Source organism: Gallus gallus, chromosome 3 (genome assembly GCF_016699485.2).
Source record: "Gallus gallus isolate bGalGal1 chromosome 3, bGalGal1.mat.broiler.GRCg7b, whole genome shotgun sequence".
Lineage (NCBI taxonomy): Eukaryota > Metazoa > Chordata > Aves > Galliformes > Phasianidae > Gallus > Gallus gallus.
This window is the reverse complement of record NC_052534.1, coordinates 42428379-42451635: the sequence shown is the minus strand read 5'-3', so window position 1 is coordinate 42451635 and position 23257 is coordinate 42428379. Positions and strand designations below refer to the sequence as shown.

At 41.2% G+C, this 23257-nt stretch overlaps 1 protein-coding gene across 5 annotated transcripts in view; it reads right to left on the bottom strand.

Annotated features, from left to right (window-relative positions):
• RPS6KA2 (ribosomal protein S6 kinase A2) overlaps window positions 1-23257 on the bottom strand; it is a 272066-nt gene that overhangs the window by 62916 nt on the left and 185893 nt on the right. For all 5 annotated transcript variants that reach the window (XM_046939777.1, XM_040697491.2, XM_419611.7 and 2 more), the window contains 2 exons: window positions 1450-1530; window positions 637-716 (listed from right to left, as the gene is read on the bottom strand). In XM_046939777.1, coding sequence (XP_046795733.1) covers window positions 637-716; window positions 1450-1530 — 161 coding nt within the window. The remainder of the gene's footprint in view (window positions 1-636; window positions 717-1449; window positions 1531-23257) is intronic.

Here is a 23257-nt window from a genome sequence, read left to right as displayed (position 1 = left end):
GAGCAGAGGGCAGGGACCAATCGAGGTCAGGGAGGTGAGGAAAGCAGGATAGGCAGGTGACAATCAAACTGCAAGCCTGAGGCAGGGTATGACCTCCAACCTACCCCCAGCAGCAACCGGGCACTGTCCTGCTGGTGACCAATGCCCTAATCCTCTGCACACCTTCTGCAGGGGTCAGACCCTGACTGACAACATCTCTTCTTGCTGACAGCAGTTGCACTTTTACAGCAGCTCTGTGCCCTCGTCCCAGGCAGAATGTATTGGAGATGGGCTTCTCAGATTGCCTCTCATCACAGCCAAATTATATTTGGTTAGCAATGAGCCTGGAGGTATTTTGTTGTGATGATGGCTACTAGTTTTCTGTGATAGTGATGCTTACTGCCTAACTGCTTAATTATCTGTGACATTATTCAAATCTAATTAATAAGAACTCACTTAGAGATGCAGGATGACACAGCTCTACTACATATATAGCCTCTATCTACCTATCTCTCAATCTATCGCCTTTATTTATACATAGCCTGTATGAATATACATGGACTATTTTCAAAGACCTTTATTATTCCCACCAGCTTCATTGGTTTCTGAAAATCCAGGATAGTCTTTCATTTCCAAAGTTAAAATCTTTCAGCTTACCTCTTTGGAGAGTCTTGTGAAAAGGTCTCCTCCCCGCAGGAAGTCTAGTATTAGATACAACTTCCCCTCTGTCTGAAATGCTGCATTAGAAAAAGATGGAGATGTTGGAAATTTGAATCAAGATAAAGTCTCCAATGAATAAATATTGTTGACTGATGGTATATCATTCGTGATATTAGCTCTACTGTCATTTTTCACTTAGAGAACAGAAGAATTAACCTCTCTACAGCATTAAGCAATCTAGCTTAGACTATGGGGAAAACGGTATCAGCTGGGTGACAATGATGTATTACTAAAATATTCCATTCCATTTTAAACACATATAAATTCATATTGCTTTCCACTGCAAAAATACCAGAAGACACGGAGGGCTGGGCACAGTGAGGAGCTCCCAGACCTGAGCAAGGCAGAGCCTGCACTGATCATAGAGCGCCCTTTACCGTAAGTAGTAATGGGCCTGGGGAGCTCCTGAGGCTGTGGAATGCAGCTCCAGCAAGACACTGCATTCATAGTCACTAACGTGATTATTAGAAATAGTTCCTCTGTTTCCTTAGATGATACCTGACAGCAGGTGAGGGGGTTTTGCAGATGTAACACATCAGCAATTCCACTAGCACAATACATCACATTACATTTTATGTCAAATGTATTTTGATGGACAAATGGCTACGAGCTACTTAGACTAAAATTCTATCATTTTGTTAGAGACAGTCATATATAGGCAGCTGGTACCTATATGAAATTATAACACATCTGGTTACAATTCCCCAACCAATTTAAGAACTAACATGAATTAAACTTTATTATAGTTACCATAATGAAGCTTGACTATGAAAGGATGATTGACTTCTGCCAAAATATCTCTCTCCATTTTCGACCGTACCCGATCCCGAACTATAAGGAAAGAACAATAAGAAAATTAACACATTAAGAGGCATCATGGTCTGCTGGATCAATGAGCTTCAGGTAAGCTGGGTAATGCTTTCACTCTCTTAAGGGCTTGTGGTATGACCATTGGCATATCATGTCTCTGGTAGCCCCTTATTCTGCCTATCTTGCATCTGCAAAGGGTGAGCTCTTCAGGAGGGCACTGCCTCCTCCTCTGTAGAGAATGGCCTGAACCAAAAGCACCACAGTGTTACAACTGAGGGGAAAGATCGTATCTTGTCAGTATGAGAGTTAAAACTGTATGAAATCAGTAGCTCTATCTCACTTAAGATTACACCAAATGTACCAGTCTCAGAGCTTGCCAGGCTAACCTTGTGCAAATTAACATTTTGTGTTGTGCTGATGCTAGCTAGCAGCCTTTATTAGATATCTCTAGATAACATTTTCTGGAAATTATTAATATGAACTATAGTAAGCTTTCAAAAATATTCCTAAACAATCAGTAATAAAAAAAAAAAAGCTGATTAAAAATAATAAAAAACAATTTCACACGTAGAGAGAAATTCCCGTGGGAAAGCAGTGAGAAAAACACTCATGGCTGAGATGAGTAGAGACTAAAAGAAAAAGGAGTTGGGGAGGTGAGCTGAGTTCACACTCATCAAAGTGAAGATTTTAGAGCAAGTACCTTTAACAGTGTTCAGATGAGGGGTATTTAAGCTCACAGACTGACAGCTCTTGATCTTAGACAGACATTTTTCAGTCAATCACTGTTTTCCTAAATTGGCAATTGAAGTATTAAAATTTTCTTCTCCTTTCTCTGTGTTACACAATGTCAATATGGTTTGCAGCCAAAAACATCCTTGAGGAAGGCTATGTGACTATTTTAGGTGGTAAAGCCTGAGATCTTGGTGAAATGCTGTCATCGCCTGCATGTGTTGTGGTTCTGCTGAGAAGCCAAGCGCTCCCAGCACCTCAGTAATGAACATACGATAATGAAACCACATACCAGTGTGCTCCTGCACATTGAGAACTGATGCACAGAAATAGGACCAAAACATCTGATCTGAAAACCTTAAATAGGAGTGGAGGAACACTTGGATTTCTTGCTGTTTTGATGCTTTACTCATGTCAGTAGCAATGTATAATTTACTAGCTATCCAACCTAAGCTACCTCGTAGATAAAAAGCAAAATAAAGGGATCTCAGAATCTTAACTCATTATCTCATGAATATAAATTACACTTCATGCAATTACAAAATGCTTAACGTATGTGAAGGGAGAGTTTTCCTCATGCCATAGATCCAGATCCTTGTGATGTGCAGGAATGCTCCCAGGCAGGAATTCTTGGTGGACAGGTGGGTGACTGGGATACTTCCTATTAGGTTTGGTTAGATAGCCTCACAAAGTGCCTCTCTGTACCTCTGTACGCTCACACAATGACATATCCCACAACACCAGCTGGGTGGTTTACCATGCACAGCTGGATAACAGCATCAATCATGCTACAAGGGCAAAGAACATCTATTTTGTGCAACTTACACTGTCATCCATCTACCTGCTCTACCCAGCATTGACTATAGCATTGAATGGACAAAGACTTAGGTTACTCAAGGCTGGGAGTGTACTGGCTGAAGAAAGCAGCAGTTATGCATCATAGGTAGGTCCACCTAGGACCACTGGTAGGAAAGTAGGCAGTCCAGCATCAGCAGCAAATTAGGCACTTGCTACCACCAGCACTGCAGGTTCTCAACAGCTGCTCGCCACCGGGTGGTTTGCTCAAGTCCTTTTCCCTGCACCCTGCTTGCTGCTGTGGTGGTCTCTGCTGCAGGAGTTAAAGGCTGTGGACATGCAGGGTTACAATGTCATCCTCCTTCCCCATGTGTGCAGCCTGGACTCATGGGGACATTGAAGCAAAGTCTCTGTCATTGCAGGAGACACCTAAATCTCTAGTCATGGCCTGATAGCCTCTGCTGAACCTGGTCTCCTCCAAAGCTGCTGTAATCACTACCTTTGCAGTGTCTGCCAAAAGAGATAATTGGAATCTGTAATTGGGATTACAGCTTGGCACGTGTGTTGATGACCTGCCCTCTGCATCTCCCAGCATCAAATGCTGCTCGATTTAAACGCTCTGACAGCAGAAGCCACATAGGCCCAGGTATTTTAATTAATTATATTCTCTAGGAAGGCAAATCCACAAGCTTTTTTTTTTTTTTGTACCTGGGCAACATGTGATTTCGAACTCTAAAGTCACCTCTCTAGGATACCTACCTGCTCACAGCAGCTCGCACACCACAGGGCACAGTCTTATGCTGCACATTCACTGTCATCATATTTAAAAACGTACAACGTTTAATATGATATTTAATTGTACATATATTAATATTTAATGATAAAATGACAAGACATGGCATTCAATAAACACGCAGCACAAGGCCCTCTTGCCATTTCTTTTCTGGTTTATTATTAATTCTGCCATAGCAGGAGAGAAGATATCTTTTCTTTTCTTTCACATATGCCAAGGAATTCCTCTGTTCTTCATTCCACTTACACTGTTGGGATTGGAGCATGTGAATCTCAAATTTGTCAGGAAAAGTTTTAAGAAGGGGTGTCACTTGAACATAACATTCCTACAACATGAGGCTCCAGTTCAGTCTGACTTCTCGGTCATCTTCCAAGTACAATGGGCAAGAAAATGCCTCTTGGGAGACTTTTTCTAGGATTCAGTGGTCCCAGCCTGCCCTGCTGAGGAAGCATCCCTTCTAGTTCATATATCCTGGTATTTGGGTAATTAGATTAATTTGCGCAAGCTTGATCTGAATTAGTTCTGGCTGCTTATTTGTCCTGCTTGATCCTACATAGGGAATCCAGCTGTAAGGGGAGAGAGGGACAGGGTCTGAATAGCTGCCTTGGTGTCAGGGATGATAATAACTGAACACTAGCAGTGTGTATTTCTATGCAGTGATAAAGCAAACACATACATTTTTGCATGGTCTCATTTTGGGACCAGTTAGCGTGTACCACAATGAAGTTCTCCATTCATTTCCAAAATAACTGAATCTCTGGAAAGGACTCCCTGGCACAGAGATGCTCTCAGGCTCAGAGCTTCTGCCCAGCCCTTGGTACTGATGGGGATTAGATAACTTTATTAGATATTAATTAGATAACTTTAGCTACCCCTCCTACTTTCGACCACTTGCAGGGACTCAGAGCAGCACACAGAGGGGAGGTGCAGGTGGCTTTGGCAGATCCTGCCTGCACCAGATGTTTACTTTCACAAATACAATTCCCATTGGAACTGGTGCTAAGTTGCTAAACTCTTGCCCTTTCTACCCATGGGTTTTTCTGCTTATCCTTAAATCATGCATCAGATGGAAACGGAGCACACAACCTGGAGCAATGAGCATAAAGTCATAAAGATTGTTTGCATGCTCTTGGGCCAGCTAACCATCCCTGAAATAATCCCTCATGTCACAAGGCAGAAAAGACCAGACCAGTGGGACCTGGAGGAAGCACCTGCTGCTCTGAAATAAAAGCAATTCCATTTCTAGGTATTAATGTGATAGGAAAGAGAAATGGAGACAGCTGTGTATGCATGCATACAAACTCAGTTTATTCTCTTCTGTCTGTCTAGCTCTGAACATAAGGAGAGGGTTTCATTTAATGTACGAATTTTATTTCTGAGGCTGTTTCAATTTCAATAATCATGAAGTAATTAAGGGAAAGGGGAAAAAAAAGGAAAAATGCATTCAGAGCACCTTCCAAGGGGAAAAAAAATTCCTTCTCAAAAAATGGATTAGCAGTCTACTTATTAAAAAAGAAAATAAAACCATAATCTTATTTCCTTCACTGAAGTTTTTACAATATCATCTTTGGTTAAGATTTAAATACAGAAAGATAAATTAATTTTCAGCCTGTGCATTTCATAAGTCTCACTTAAAGACTAAGAGTCAATGCATCTCTAGCTATGGACGCTGTCAAGCAATCATGGTCTAGAGACCTTACTTGATGCACATGAAATGATATTGTATCTGTTTAGTAGGCTGTCAAGTCAAAACTATGAGAGCTTTTAATTAGAGAAACCGTGGCCTGCAGGAGCAGTAAAAGGGGAGCTTATAAAAGAGATACGAACGTATTTGGTATAACACCGATTAAAACGTATAGTTAATTCACCACAAGGGAAAAGTAACTTGCTATATTTCTAGTGACAAGGTACATGAGTTGAAGTCACAGCTCCATGAAGTTAAAAACCATCCAGACATCGATTTCAGTGGAGACCAAATGTTGCTTCTGGGTTCTCTTCCGCTAAAGAATAACTTCTAAACATTTTTATTCAATTTAACTCTTCTCATCGCTGACCAAAGCAACTCTTACTTCTATTAAAATTTTCCTGAAACTATCATCCACATTTGTGTTTCTTTTCCCTGTCTTCAATCTTACCTGGAATACAGCTGATATTTCTTACTTCAAGAGAAATATATTTTAGTATAAATTCCAGTGCGGTTTTTAATGGCTTTTTTTTCTTCTTCTTTTTCTTTTTTTCCTGTTCTAGCATACAGATTTGTTGTTACAAGGAATGAGCCTTGTACTGAGTCCCACAGCCAAGTCACATCCCTGAGGTATCTAAAGCTGAAGACAGTTCTACCATGCTTCAACAGCACCAAAGTGATAACTTATTTTTCTTAAGTGAGTGTTTGGTGTGTAATTCCTATATGACTCTAGTCCCTGTGTGAATAGCTGTGGCCTGCCCTGAGCCACAGGAGCCAGGTCCCTCCCAAGAACCTGCTGGAGGTGTTTCAGGGCTGGGCCTGGTACACTGCCTCTCTACATGGACCTGTCTCTCTCCCCTGATTCTAGAGGCAACCCACTCTGGGTCACCAGGCTGGTATTGGCATTTGAAATCTGAAAGGTTTTTGAAACTAGGAATGGGTTAGGTGTCTCAGTGACATGTCCTTACGTTCTTCCTGACAACTTTAGCTGTAGTGCTACTTAATCCCATGACCCAGAAGACCATAGAGAGGCTCTCACTACATGTCTGGCAGCAGCAAATGTCACTTGCAGAAAGATACACAAAGAATATACCTGAACAACAAAAAGGTTTCAAAGTTTGCTTAGATGCTTCGCAAAAACCTTCACTGATCATAAATAATTTACCCACCCCTACCTTTCAAAATGACCTTTTGTTAGAAAATGTCCCTGCTGTGGTGGGAGTGAAACACTAATTAACAAGCAAGAACAGAGGAAGATAGAATCTACACTGACTTAAACAAATCACCATTGAAAAATGTTGTTAGCAGAAGAAATCAGCATGTAAGCAACGGATCTAAACTTCATCCTTTACCTTCTCACTTCCCTAGAAGTCAATAAAATGTCTTGAGCAGAAAAAAAGGCAAAAAAAAAACCTCAGACTTGGGAATATAGAATTCAACTTCAAATTCTTCACTTAACACTATAACACGTCAATGACATAGAAAATCAAATATATATATGAAATCACGTGCAACGTTCTTTTCAAATCCTATTTCTGTTATTTTCTTTTTCTTTTTCCAATCCTGGCTGCTGTCGGCAAAAATAGAGAGCTAGATCCTAATTACAAATCCACACTGTGCATGTCTGGAAGACAAAGTGCTTGTGTGGTGACTATTTACACAAGATATGAAGAAATTCAGACTTTCCAAAAAAGAACATAATCAGGTTTCACTGGTTCTGCTTGGGAATACTATTTGCATTACTGCACTTCGGTTCCACACAGTATTACACTAAAATCTTCTAAAGAGCAGCCTTTCATGTCCTAGCTTCGCATAGGATTATTGTAACACAGAATAAAATAGAAGACTGCTGTGGCCATCTGAATGCTGAAGTATACCAGTAGATGCATGGAGAGATTTTACAAGCATTTTTTGTGAGATGTGTATGAATTTATGAAATCTAGTTTTCTGGAAGAAAGGTCCCCTGTGCCTCCAAAAACAAAACATCACAGAGATAAGGAAAGCACCTTTACAACCAGAGCTTTACTACTCCACCCTAGAGCTGCTGCAGCAAAGGAATAAAACAGAATTACAGGGCATGAAGCACCTTTGTAGAAAAGCACTCTGGAAAATCAATATGGACACAGACTGTTTTTCGGAGGGTCTAGAGGAGGTCATTTTGTTCTCCCCATCTTTTTTTTTTTTCTTTTTTTTCCTTTTATATAAAAGAACACATTTTGCTTTTAAGAGATCAAAGACTTTGCTTTTGAACTTTTTTTTTTTAAATTAAAGATATTCCAAGCCCATCTGGATGCTTTCCTGTGCAACATACCATAGAGACCCTGTGTTAGCAGGGGGTTGGACTCGATGATCTCCAGAGGTCCCTTCCAACCCCTATGGTTCTGTGATTCTGTAAAGTAGCTTGAATGCTTTAGTACTGAGATTAAGGATAGAAGTATCTAAATTAATTTAAAACTCTACATGTTCAGATTTGAATTATATTATTTATCAGTGAAAGTTCACAATTCTCTCCAAATTCTTGGAAAAGTTATGTAAATTTCATAATACCCTTTTGAAGTACCGTGCTCAATTTTCAAACATGAAGAATTAAAGGACAGATTGATGAAGTCTAATGCTTCAAAAAAAATCAGCTGGGGGGTTATCAGGAGGAAATACGGGTTTCTAGGATGTAATAGCTTTGCTGAAAGAAAATATAAATAAGTGGCAAATCTCTTGCTTTGTGTCCCTGAAAGCCCAAAACAACAAGCTCTGATGTATAAACTTGGAAAAGTTACAAAAAATATTCAAGGAAATGGAAAAACAAGTTGTGCTAGTGTGAGAATCACAGAATTACAGAACTGTATGGGTTGGAAGGGACCTCTAGATATCATCAAGTCCAAATGCCCTGCCAAAGCAGGCTCCCTACAGCAGGTGAATCGAGAAAGCCTCATTCCCTACAGCGTTATGATCGACACAGTCTTGGTGCTTTTCTTCCAGCAGCAATCTGAGCTCCCTCCTGCAGCTTTCCAAACACCCTGCCTGGGCTTTGCCTGCTGCCTTGGGGCCCATTGCTTCAGTGGGGTTCAGATGCCTCCCTGCTGGGACACAAACCAGAAGATCTCTCCTTGGCAAACACTTCCACAGACACTGCAGGAGCTTGAGCATGTTTTAGCTTTACAGTTAAAATCAGCCAGTGAGCTCAACCCCATCATTAAAAGCGCACCGACAGACAGACCAGCAGAATAATCCTATAAATCTTGTAACCTTACATAGAGATGAAATCTGAATTCTTGTAATTCTTATATTTCTTGAAACAGAGCTAGACCGACTGGATATGCACAGATGTGAACACATTCCTCCTTCAGCCAAGGTATGTAAGCAGCAGATGTGCAACAAAATCAAATAAGCCAAATCTTACAGGGGTACAGTACCAATGAAGTCAGAATTATACCCCTTGCAATCACATAAATAAGTTCTAAAAAGTACTGTAAAAATGCACTGAAAAAAGGACTTGATGAAGAGAAGAGAAAGCTGACAGTTGCTAGAATAGAACATCCTCAAAAAAGCCAGAATCTACATATCTGTCCATGACTTCTGGGAAGCTGAAAGCTTTCAAAACCTCTGCACAGCTGTACCTCAGTCATTGCTTTCTGATGTAAGGCATATGTTTTATTTAAACTTATTTACCTTAGCGGACAAGTTATCCTGTAAAATGATCCGCGAGATGACATATTTCTGTTCTGCTGTAATCTATCTGTATTTTATATTACATTTCCTTAAGTTGAATCGACATATAATTATTATTATAATTGCAAGCAATAGCAACAATTTCACTATTATCTCTCAGAGACAGGTAATAATTATCTATGCTCTAGGAATAAGTATAACTTCCAAATGAGAAACCAATAAGAGCTGGCTTCGGAATTCAGAGATGCCAGTAAACACTGCTCATCAGTGGCTCTGGAAATGATGATAATCCAAAGGGAGAAACTGGTGGCTATTTCATACAGTTTCACAACAAAGAAAAGTTGATGAAAACAGTTAGGAGACAGTTGGCCTTTTTTCCACCTTAGTACAATAGACGTTTAAAACTTGGTACCAACTTACAGGAATCCAATAAGGACTGTTCAGTGGATTAGGAATTGGTTGGCAGGATGCAGCCAAAGGGTTGTGAACAGTGGGTCTGTATCAGGGTGGTGGCTGGTCACAAGCCATGTCCCTCAGGGGTCAGTCTTGGAACTGGTGCTCTTCAACATCTTCATCAATGACACAGATGATGGCATCGAGTGCACCCTCAGCAAGTTTGCAGAAGACACCAAGCTGAGCGGTACAGTCGATACACTGGAAGGAAGGGAAGTCATCCAGAGGGACCTGGACAGGCTGGAGGAGTGGGCCCATGAAAATCTAATGAGGTTCAATGAGGCCAAGCGCAGGGTGCTGCACTTGGGTCGGGGTAATCTCAGGTATTTATACTAACTGGGGGAAGATCTCCTTGAGAGCAGCCTTGAGGAGAAGGACTTGGGGGTCCTGGTACATGAGAAGCTGGACGTGAGCCAGCAGTGTGCGCTTGCAGTCCGGAAGGCCAACTGTGTTCTGGGCTGCATTAAAAAAGGGGTGGCCAGCAGGGAGAGGGAGATGATTGTCCCCCTCTACTCAGCTCTTGTGAGGCCCCATCTGGAGTACTGCATCCAGGCCTGGGGCCCCCAGTATAGAGCTCTTGGAGTGGGTCCAGAGGAGGGCCACTAAGATGATCAGAGGGCTGGAGCACCTCTCCTATTTTGGTTGGAGAAGGTTGAGGGAACTGGGATTGTTTAGCTTGAAGAAGAGAAGACTCCAGGGAGACCTCATTGTGCCTTCCAGTGCTTTAAGGGAGTATATAAAGAGGAGGGGCTGTTTACAAGCGTGGATAGCAATAGGACAAGGGGGAATGGTCTTAAACTGAGACAGGGGAGGTTTCGGTTAGATACTGGGAGGACGCTTTTCACCCAGAGGGCGGTGATGCACTGGAACAGGTTGCTCAAGGAGGTTGTGGACACTCCATCCCTGGGCGACCCTGCACACAGAACAGGGGTTGAAACTAGATGATCATTGTGGTCCTTTTCAATCCAGGCCATTCTATGATTCTATGACAAGCGTATACAGCCCACAGTCCTATAGTCCCAAGAGAGATGAATGTTCTCCATCACAGTTCCCTGGTTTCACAGTTTCTCCTGCCAGGCTCTTGCTCTCTCATAGCCATTGCCATGCTGCAGTGCTGATGCTGGACAGTTAGCATACAGCCAGAAAGAAGAGACAGCACCAAGCTTTATGCTTCCTGTTCATGGAGCATTCCAGTATTAAATGAGTGTTTGCCTTGGGTTTGCTCTTGTGATGTTGCTAAGTCAACAAGAACAACAAATAAATTGTTTTTCTTATGTTGCTTGAGATGGAGATGATCCAGACATCCAGGAGCTGCTGGCTCTGGCTGGGTAACAAGCTTCATCACTTGCCTTTTGAGCTTGAAGAAAATCAACATCTGGTGCTCTTTTGCTCCTACAGTACACCTGTTTGTGTATTTAACAGGCAGGCCTGAATAAAATTTACAGACTGCTTTACTCTGGAAGTGTGAAAACTGGCTGTGCTTTGGCATTTTCCATAAATATTTTCTACAGCTTATCATCAAAGGCAAAACTAAAGTTTTTCTGCCTGAAAAGTACTGGGAATGACCACAGGCTCAGAGGTGAAAATGTAGAGATGTTCCCTCATATGATAATCCTTAGGAAAAAAAAAAAAGATTCCCTTTATTTAGTACTAAAAAGCCAGTAGTATTGAAAGGGAACTTCCGTCTACTTCAGGATCTCTGAGAAACTAGAAATTCACTGACAGAGCCAGAAGCTGAGATTTTAAGCCCAATGAGTCCCTTCTATTTTGTTTTAGGAGCTCCTAAATTTTCCTCAATGGCTCAGTATGAAATCTTCTGCTTGGACAAGCTGGGATGTTAATAGTAAAGAACAACAGTGTTTCATACAATATTAAGTGAGAATTCCTGGAAGGAGAGGAAATGTGGTGTTATCCCTCTGTGGAGAAAGCATGTACTGGGATGCTGTAATTTGCCAGTTTTGCTCATAGGCTAAACTAATTCTGGTAAATGCCTGCTGTAGAGCTGCTTGAAACTGGTAATTTTGAACATTTTAAAGTATGTTTTTACTTTGGCTTTTGATCTGAATTGGAACAAAAAGCCTAAATTCAGCAAGTTTTGCCAAAATTGAATTGCAAAAATTTGGTTTTGGTTCATCAAAGTACTGTTTTGCTAAGGGTTTTTAATTTCAATTGTGACCTATTATTTCTTAAACACTAGTTCTGACATACAACTAGCTATAAAATCATTTTTTAAAATAAGAAATATAACTGAACAAGAACAGTCTGCCTGCACTGAAATGCTTACTGTCAATGATTTTTCAAATGCAATTTCACCTAATGGTCTGTCCCTGTGAATAGACAGTTTACCAGAAAAGGAACGATATGCCTTTTATTTGTCAACTGTAATGCACATTCAGAAGCAGACAGAATATTAAATCAGAAGAGTTAAAGGTGCACTACAGAAAAAATAAGTTCACCAAACCCACCAGAAATTTTTAAACAAAACCACCCAACCACATGCCTTCCAAGTGTGGGGTAGCTACACAAAAATAATAAATAATGTTTTTGTGACTACCATAAACTGAGAGTCATTTGCTAGCTTAGTTCTGCTAGGGCTAAGGCAAGGCTGTGGCTCGTCAGTGACACAAGCTTTTTGGGAAGAGGAATTTGCATGGGTTTGTCACAGAGCATGAGGCAAATGTTAACACTCGCCCTGAGCTAAGCAGCCACCTCACTCACAGATGCACTAAGCTGCCTTTCCACTCAGAACACTTGCTCCATTAGGTTGTTTGCACTCAGTAAACACAGAGCCAATCTTCCTTGGGCTAAGAAATACTTTGGATGAGCATTTCAGGTTACTAAATTCTAAATATTTTGATTTGTGAAAGAAGTAGCTAGTATGTCTATGACATCACTGAGGGAGATGGGATAGTAGCTCATCATCTAAACACAAGGACTCTTGTTTCTTTTAAGAGATCTGAGGCCCTGTCACATCTTCTGTTTGTAAACCATGCAGGACAAACCATGCAAACAGCCCACCGAGCTACCTGCACACAGCACAACGGGGAGTTTAGAATACAGATATTTCAGGAAAATATCAGCGTTTAATGTCAACAACCAGTCAAACCAAACCTTCACTTTGCCCAGGCTCCAACATGCTGTGCAGACATGCTTTATGTAGCTCAGCTGACATGTTTGCCTTGGAAACGAGCATCTGCATGACGGCTGTCTGTCACTGTGGAAGCCCCCCAACCCAAGCAGCAAGCAGAGTGTGAAGTCAAGGCACAGTCAAATCCTAAACGAGAGCATAAGGAAAAGCCTGGTCGCATGTTGTTAATGAGTCACAGACTGAAGTGTTGCAACCAGGAAAACTTGTCCACACAAACAGTAAGGGAAAAAAGACCAATGGAATCTTTTTTTCCTACAAGGAGAGACAATGCACTGCTCAAACAACTGCAAAAGGTTTTTCAGCCTGGACTCCACTACCGTATAGGGAGCCCAGTGGAAGATATGATTAAGTTCAAAGAGTTTCTGGGTGAAATCATGGCCCTAAAACAGTCAGTAGTAAAACTGCCATTGACATTAATAGGATCTCACCATCTACATCTCCATCCTCGTATACAGTTCTGAAAATATCTGTGACTGTTTGAACTAGAAGAGGAAATCTTCCATTTTCCTATGTCACTGGGTAATTGCCAAGAGCTAAACATAAACCTTAATAAGCAATGACTAAAGGGGGACAGGAGAAGAGCAGATAAATATTTAAAGGATGTAAACGTGGTGAGCAGGACTAGGGAAGTCATCCTGCCCCTGTACTCGGCATTGGTGAGGCCTCACCTCGAGTACTGTGTTCAGTTTTGGGCACCTCAGTACAGAAAGGACATTGAGGTGCTGGAGCAGGTCCAAAGAAAGGCAACAAGGTTTGGGAAGGGCTTGGTGAATATGCCCTATGAGGAGAGACTGAAGGAACTGGGCTGTTTAGAACTGGGAAAAGGAGGCTGAGTGGAGACCTTATTGCTCTTTTCCAATATCTGAAAGGTACTTACAGCAAGGGCAGGGTTAGTCTCTTTTCACTGCTGACAGGTGACAGGATGAGGGGAAATGGCTTTAAGTTGTGCCAGGGTAAATTTAGGCTGGATATCAGGAAACGCTTCTATACAGAAAGGATTGTTAAGCACTGGAATACGCTCCCCAGGGAGGTGGTTGAGTCACCATCCCTGGATGTGTTTAAAAATCATTTGGATGTTGTGCCCAGGGACATGATTTAGTGCAGGGTTGTTAGGGTAGTATGGTTAGGTCATGGTTGGACTCAATGATCTTTACGGTCTTCTCCAACCTGAGTGATTCTATGATTCTATGAACACAATGGATAGAGAAGAATTATTCATCAAAATACAAAGAAAGAAGGAATATAAATAGAAGGTGCACAGAAGCATGGGCTGTGCCAGGCAAACCGTAACAGAATGAACCACTGGAAGCTGAGAAAAGTGCTGTGATTGCAGCCTCATCTCTTCACACATATTTTAAAACAGAATTGGGAACAAAAGTCCAAATAATGATTTAGTAAGGTAGTAGCCTGCTCTGGTAGCAGCAGAAAGGGGCTGCATCTTGCACTGTGTGATGCTTTGCTGCAGGGACTCCATCTGAATAAAGGTCCCTTAAAAGAAAAAATTCTAGACATAACTAACTTTACACAAACATTTGGGTGACTGACTGAAACAGAGCAGTCATTTACATTAGAATTAATGCCTATAAAATTATGTCATAATACTTCAGCAAAGCAAAGGAAAAATAGGGAACTAAAAGGCCACATGGGAATGGTTAGAATCGAGCATCCCTCTTCTTCTGCAGCCTCAAGAAGAAACCAGCTGCAGGAGGGCAATGCTCTGGAGAAGGGCAATGTTACTGCCTGCTTCCTGAAGGTACAGAGAATACTAGGCCCTGTCTCACTCCCATCCCAGTGCTCAGTCACTGAATAATGACCTCTTGGAGTCCAGCTAAAGGCCAAGAAAATGATGAAGGACCTGGAGTATCTCTCCAGTGAGGACAGGCTGAGAGATCTGGGACAGTTCAGCCTGGACAAGGCTGGCTCAGGGAGGATCTCATAAATGTCTATAAGTACCTGAAGGGAGGTTGTAAACAGGAAAGAGCCAGGCTCTTTCCAGTGGTGCCCTGTGCAAGGACAAAAGGCAAAGTGCACAAACTGGGATTCAGGAGGTTCTGTCCAAATGCCAGGCAGCACTTCTGTGCTCTGCAGGCGACGTAGCACTGGTACAGATTGCTGAGAGAGGCTGTGGGGTCTTGGAGATCTTCTGAAGCTGTGTGGGCATAGATTCAGGCACCCTGCTCCCCTGATCTACGTGTCCCTGCTGCACAGGGGTTGGAGCAGATGCACCCAGATGGCCTTGCCAGTCTCAACTAGTCCGTTATTTCCCGATACCAACATCTCAGTGTGCTCCATCTGACCACGAAGGCAGCTCTGAGCTAATGGTGTTGATGCTGACAATTGCCCACTAAGTAAAAACTATGTCACAGCGTAAAAAAAAGATGACCAGGACACAGTGCAATTATCTAATTCAGACTTTGCCTAAATTTAGAAAAATAATCTCCCACTGATGAGAAAACATCAGTTAAATTACTGTGACATGGAAACCTTTTGAGTGTATAAAAGACAGACGCATGCAGATAGAAAATGCTATAGACAAAATAGAAAGGAGGTCGCTGTCTCTGATTGCTGGCCTCTCTTTGAACATCATAAAATCCTCCAAATTGGAGCAAATGCCACAGGCATGAGGAAACCATAACTGACATGTACAACCCACATTAAGAGTATAAAACCACAAACAGTAATTTTGCTTCCGTTGAAACAAATCCCAGATGGTAGCCTCCAATACAGTGCCATCTCCCTCCTATAGAGTCAACTGAGTGCCAGCACACCTCCAGCAGTAGGTGTGGACAGCACACCTGGCCAGCTGCTCCACAAAGATTTGCACACAATCAAACTACAGTGCTGTGAGGACAACTATTGCCAGCCCAAATAATCCCTACTGCTTGTGGTCATTCTGATTTGAAATGCCATCAAATGCCATTTGTTGACCTCTGGTAATCTGTCCTCATGCTTGAAAGTAGTAAAATTTTCTTTTTTATCATGGAAATCCCAGTAAAAGCAGTGGGATGCAGCTCTCAGAGGATGGCTATGAACTCAGTTTTCAGCCAGCTACAAAAGTACTGCAGTTGCAGGCAGCTGAAATCAGTTAAATGGCAATTACATTGGATGTTCCAACTCATCCAACTTATTCAGTGAACTGAACAAACAACAAATGTTTTTCATAATGATAATGGCTTTGTTCCACAGCCAAAGATTTTCGGAGTCCATTAGTGATGTTAAAAATCCCAGGGATATTTAGCCATTGTATTTCCAATTTAGCTTTCCACTACAGCTATAATTTTTTGTAGAAGTACAGTTGATTCATAGCTCTGATTACTTCAAATAGTCATTGCATTATACAGAAGAGACATTGCCTAGCAATTTCTTGTTTGGGATTCTTTAGCCATTACATTGTATAATGCCGCAGATTACATTTAAGTGGGGAGGAGTGTTAATAACATCATCATTAGTATCTGACTATTACTTTTCATAAGGACATCGAGCACAGTGAAGAGGCGGATGGCACTATTAGGTTAACGCTGCAAGTATAGAGGTTGAGAAGAGGAGCAGCAGTAATAGTTGATTGATGTTTGTGAAGCAAGTTGGCAGCAGAGACACAAGCAGAACCAAAGTCTTGGAACTCCTGAACTGAGGTACCAGCTCCTACACCAAACACACCCTGCCATGAAAGAACAGACATGACACTAATTCAAACAGATGAAGACTGAAAGCACCTAATCCTGTAGTAGCCAAAAGGGCAAATTTTCTATGGATTCCCACAATTCCTACAGACTAGAGATAACCACAGGAGATACCGCAGGATTAAAAACGGTTCCCAATAGTCCCTTCACATGCTGCTAAGCTGACTCAATAGGTCACCAACAATAGCTTCTCTTTTCAGCACTGGGTTTCTTAAAAATAGAAGCACAAGCAAGCAGGACGGCTACAAGCCTCCTTAAAGGCAGTGCAAGATAAATGAGAACAAAAAGCAACATATAAACAACAAATAAGCCTCAACACTAAGCCAAAATAAAACCAGCAAAGCAGATTTAAAGGTTCCTGATTGGTCAAGCAGAAAGGCAAAAGGAAGAGGGCAGCAGATAAGATAAAACGGTGACCATTAACACTACTAAACCCAGATTGGCCTAGGTACGTCCTGTCCATCAATACCACATTTCATTCTGAAGCTAAACACAGAAGAGAAGGGGAATGGAAGTTGACAACTAAGTTGGACAACCATAAGAAACTGGAAACATTGTGCAGCAGTGCAAGGAGCAGACATATGATGAGCAAATCCAAGGACTGGCTTTTCCTAGGAACCTGCTCTGAATGGGATTCTCCAAATGAGCAAACTTCCAACATCTTAACAACATGATTGCAAATCCAGCAAGTCCCTGCAGCTGTCCCAGGGATCAGCTGGTGGCTGGTGCTACCTAGGCAGAGCCTTTCACACAGGCAGCAGCACCCAACTCACCGCAGATTCCTTCATTAAGCTGGAATTTCACATCATTCTTGTAGACCTGCTTCAATTAAAGCTAGCTATGCTTTCCTTTCCATGCTTCCCAGCTATTGCAGGTGAGGTGTATGACAACTGAGTAATCCTTTGTACTTCCCAGTACTTTCCTAGTAGAAGTGGGTTTTCTACAGATAAAGTGGAATTGCATTACATTTATTAAACAGGATACACTTTTCACTCATGGCTTCAGGACAACTGTCAAATTAATCTCTCTGTTCCTGAAGCCACAAAAAAAAGCAGCTAACAGCAATCTACTACTTGATAGTAGAAAATATCAAACGCGGTCTTTTCTGTACAGTGACAAATGATTTGGGATTAACTGCAATTGCAAACAGCTGCCATTAGATAAACAGCGCAATGAATATGACAAAAAGAATGATCCAAGGGAAACCAAGCAGTAATGAAATCCCATTGATTAGGTCTGTTACGGGGACTTTGACGAATGAGTTTGAATCTGAAACCTATTTACTGACGGCACCTATGGGAGCTGCAGTTTAAAGTGGCTCCAATGATACTTACTCACAGTGTCAAGAATGGCAATGCCAAATGAAATTTTAAAGAGCTACATGGTAAATTGACTGAAAATTACAAGGCAATTTTGAAAACCAGTTTTTACTAGCAATAATTAAAAAAGTATGATGGACTACTGATTCCTGAGAAAAGGGTCATCACTCTTCTCCTGGCTGCAATAGCCTGGAAGAGCTGCTGCTCTTTAAAAAAGTCATTTTTTTTCTACATTTCACTGACAAAAGAGCATGACTCAACAAGTGTTTAGAACGAACTTGCATAATTTGATCACAGGTGTAGACTATATCCCCTTTCTACCAAAGAAACCAACCGACTTTTCAGTGATCTCTTTTTCTGATTTGAATCTCCTTTGTACACTCCAGGGAATTGTCATGTGAATACCTGAATATGCAACACTTTCAACTGCTGCTAAGAGGGCCTATGGAGCTACTCAAATTAGAAGCCAAGGCTGTGGGAAAGTTAACTTAGGACAAAAAGATGGAACAATTTAAAACAGCTCTGCACTACATCTGGTAAAAAGCACAAACACGTATGCATAGCAAAATCTGAAACTTTAATTCGAAGTTTAAACCAATGTCTACATTAGCATGAAGTGTGGTGTAACTGCAGCAATCTGCAGAAATTAGCAGTGAGTGTTTGGCCCTGAGGTCTGCCATACTATGCAGCTGCTTAGGGGCTGGTATCACACCTTATTCCCCTGGCCTGTGTGCACTGGGGGGCCACTGAGTGTGCTCCTGGTTTCATTTCCTTAGGGGAGAACCCAGCTTGTGTGCTCCTAGACTTCTGGGCCCAGAAAACCAAGGGAGAGAGAATGGGAATAATTGAAAAGAACACTTCAAAAGCATGGTGTAATCAAAAGCACCAATGCTGTCAGATTCTAGAACTCCTATCACAGTTTCTGCTGAACCACTGAACTTCTCATGGAGAGGGTTGGGGTTTTCTTGTGAGTCCTGTGCTGCTGCCAGGGCTCTGGGGAGAATAAAACTGGGCTGACTTGGCCAGCAAGATACTAAACTGCTGAAGTTGTGTTCCAAAGGAACATACAACTACACAGGGGACTACATTTTCATTTTACTGTAATAGGAGAGTTGTACTTGAACAAATCTGGGACAGGAAGGAACTGTGCAATATTGCTGCATTCATATACAAAGTATATGACAGGAGTGGAAGAGTGTGATCCTATGTGAAAGATACAGAAAATGATAGGGAAACTGATTATAATTTTCAGTAGTTGTTAGGTGAATGCTTACTTATTCTGTCCTCTTTTGGACAATGGGAACTACTTCCTATCTCGCAACCTGATTAGCACTTTTAGCACTGGGACCTCTTATAGAACTTGACAGCCAAAATTTGCATGAAGGAAATTCTGAATTTCCTTTGGCTCTTACAAAAAGCTCTACTAATAATAATGTGGTTGGTTTGGGTTTTTTTTCTGTTTGTTTGTTTTAAAGCAAAAAACAGTGACAGCCAAACTCCCCCTTTGAAAGCAGAAAACATTTTAAATTTCTGGAGTTCATTTTCTGAACATCTTAATGGGAAATTTTGCCCGATAACAGGATCTTCATTGTGCACTTAGCTCTGTGAAGGGGCTGTAATATAATCAGGACTTTATACAATGAGAATTCCACAGGGCTTGGACAGAAACAGATAATAAAATCTTTAAGTGATGCATACTCGGTTTATTTTTATAGGCAAAAACATTCCCTTCTCATCCAAACACTGTACAGAATCACTATAGAATATTGAGTACTTAAGCCAGAAGCTACAGTCTCAATGAATGCACATTAATGTGCCTAGTAAACCCCATGAAGATAAACATCTGTCAACATCTAGTATATTCAGGTCAAGATGCTCTATAATATTTGCTGACATGGTAAGGTTGGCCCTTAACCACAGTTCTTTGTCCTTATAAGAACACATTATTCTCCACAGCCTCTTAGAAACAATGTAAAAGTGCTCCCTGAAATGTACTGTACCCTTTCCTCCTTCAGAAAGCAAGCTCTAGATAAGGAAAATCTTAGAGTAAGGGAGAATCGGAGTGAAGAAGCTGTGTGCAGTAAGCAGCACACACTGTGGCGGTTCCTGAAGATGCTGAGCATGTAGCCTTTCCTCAGACAGTGAAGGAAGAGGACTTCTGCTTGGGTTTGTACTCATAGGAAACTGGATGTGTGGTCAGGACTTCCACAGTGAAGTGTATAGAAGAGGATAATAAGAGGTCAAGGAAGATATTAAAAAGTTTGAAGAACACTTTAATATTATAAACCAAAATCTAAAGGTCAGAGCAAGAAAAGTAGCAGGGCCTCTCACCCTATCATAGGGGGCAAATTGAATAGGACTAGACACCACAAAAACTTGAGCACCAAAAGTGTGAGTTTATCTCAGGTGAAGGCCCTTTGAGTCCTGCTTCATGAGGTTAATCTGCCCTTAGATTTTTGTTTTGTTGCATTTTTTGTTCCTTTCAAAACCAGAAGGAAAACATTACAGTTCAATGTCTTAGATATCAGCACCACAAGTATCACAGTAAAATTCAATCACATAAAACAGAAAACTGAAGAAGCCACTTCAGCTGACATCCGAACAGGGAAGCCACTACTACAGTTTTCCAGTGGTTTGGATGGAAATCACAGTCCAGCTGGTGGCATCTCAGTTAGCTGTTAAATTTAGTGTACAATTATTATCAATTATCTAACATCCCTAAGAACACAGGGAAAGCTCTCTGTGAGTCAGCAGAGCTGCACTCAGAGCGTACTGCATCTATAAACATCGCTCCCAGTCAGCACAACTATAAACTCATAAGCCTACTGGCTTACTCTGAGGGGGATCATAAACTGCAAAGCACTTCAGAGCTTTTGACAAAACAAATTATCTTTTCTAAACCCTGTGAGCAGAAAAAGGTAGAATATCTGAGTTCTCAGTGTCAAACAGCTCCCAGCTTCCAGAGATTCATACAGCCAACAAGATGGGCAGAGGCAGACTACTTCCTTGTAACTCAACACATAACTTTTGCTAGATCATACCTCATCACTGTAATATTTATGAAGTTCAGAACCATTATATCAGTAGATTATGGTTTCATGCCACTTTCTGTAAGACTGCATATCTCCTGGAGGGACACATCTTCAATTTTCAGGCTCTGGAGGTAGCCCTTATATTCCAGCTCAGAAGTCTGTGGGGGATTTATGAATACTTCACACTTGTTTAGTGAGACTTACATTGTAAACAATGTAAACAGCTCTTGTTCATGAAATCCTGAAGCACCTGCAGTAAAGCTGATGGAGCCTGAGACAGTGTTAGAAAAATACTGAGTGAATTAAAACAATATGCCCGCCCTTTTCCTCCATTCCAGGTTTGATGCTGAATTCAAGGCACACATACACACAAAATAATCAGTCCCTGTTTTCTCCCTGTTTCCTCATTCTCCCAGTGCATTCAGAATAGGCAGTCAAGACATTTGACTCAGTGAGACATGGGCATAGACTCCTCAGAGAAGCTGTGGATGCTGCACTCCTAGAAGCTTTCAAGGCCAGTTCAGATGGGGTCCTGGGCAGCCTGATCTGGTGGGTGGCAGCCCTGCTGACGTCAGGGGTTTGGAATCAGATGGTCTGTAAGTTCCCTTCCAACCTAAGCCATTCTACAATTCTATGATAAGATCAAGTTTATTATCTTGCACTTTTTTTTTAAATCTAAAAATCCCATTTACAAGAAAAAAAAAATGGGACCAACATTTTAAGATGGGATTTAACAGTATTATCTAATTCACAAGCTCCTGCAAAAGGAAATGAGGTATGAAGGAGACAAAATTGTGTGTGATCTTCTCATTTACAACCAGCAGGAACAGTGCCTTTCTCTTTTCAAACATCCATGTTCTTATTGGTGTTTATTCAGACATATTTTACATGTAACATAAACTTTAATATGGTAAAGATTAATTTCATTTCCATAAATGTTTGCATCTACAGCATGTGCCTTTGCAAATCTTTACAATCTAAATTGAAATACTTCAGATTTTAATTCTGCTTTCATAGCAAGAATCATTCTGCTGTTAGGCAGATTTCTTCAAGCTTGGATCCACAAACACAGTTGATCTACAAAGACTCATTTGTATCAAACAATTTATGTGAGCTCCAAAAACTTGGAGAGTGTGGCTGCTGGTTGCAGAACTCTTCTTATACTAGCCTTCTCTGTTGGTGAATTTGGGGTCATGTTATCTAGCAAGGGACTACCCGGGCAAGAGGCAGTAGATACACTGGGGTAAGCACCATTTTGTACTTCTGTTGCTTCTTATACATTCCCATCTAGTCATTGCCACTATCCTAATCCTGGGCTGGGAAACACCTTGGCAGGACCCCCCATGGATGTTTTTCAAAGTAAAGTACAAAGCTATTTTAACCCTTCTCTCCTGAAGGCATTTAACTTATTCACATTCCTATTTATGAGTGTTTTAATTCTTCAGGCTCCTCTCCTCTTCCCCTCCCCCTCTTCCCCCCCTTCTCATTTCTTCATTTCTTGTTTCACAAATTTGTTCTGCAAAAGAAAAGAACTGCTAAGATATTTGTGGCAGTGTGACCACGTTAATGGCACTGTCTCCTAGAGCTTTGACTTTTTCACTCCACATTATACTGTACAGTACAGATTAGGAAGGAAAATCATCCAGAAATGTGTCTTATAGCATGTCTTTTGTCAGTAAATACTGAATGCAATGCTAACAAATACTTAGGGCTTTGCTCCCATTACTTGACATGGTAATAAATAGTTCACATTGAAGTGACTCCCAGCCTTTTTGAGTGTAGGTAGGCAGCAGCAATTCAGCACTCTGACTTAAAAGACGAAATTAAGCTGTCAGAAATATTATCTCTGTGCCAGAAGTTACAAGGAAGCTCACTGATAGCAATCTTCACTTTCCTGCCCTTCTCACTTGCCCTGTGCTAACAGGGTTTTGCCTTCATTTTTGCACCCTGAGTTAAATAGCTGTTGAATTTAGCTTATTTGTAGTAGTTAGTATGAACAAATTAGTTCCTATTGATGTGCTAGCTATCTTGAGATTACCAAGAAACCCAGAGTTACCAGTCAGGGAGGCAAGTAGTCTGAATGGGAGAGAAATGCAATACAGAGCAGCTTCAAATTTTGGACCTTGTCACTCACACTTGAGAAACTAATAAATATTATGCTGTAAAAGGCTGATGAAGGAGAAAGGCAGCAGCTCTGTGTTACAAAGAAATGTAGACACAGAAAGCATCTAGAGGTGCCTATTATTCTTGGTGTAACAAAGATTAAACTTTGAATAGTTTAAAATCACCATCTAAGTTCTGAGATATCCTCAAAAACTACCATTACATAGACTATTTTTTTTTTCCAGTGGAATCTAAGGTTACAGATGTAGCTATCATATATTCAGTAACAATAAGGTGTTTGAGGTTGTAGAAGAAACCCTCTCCCAAGTAAGTGAAAGAGCTGCCC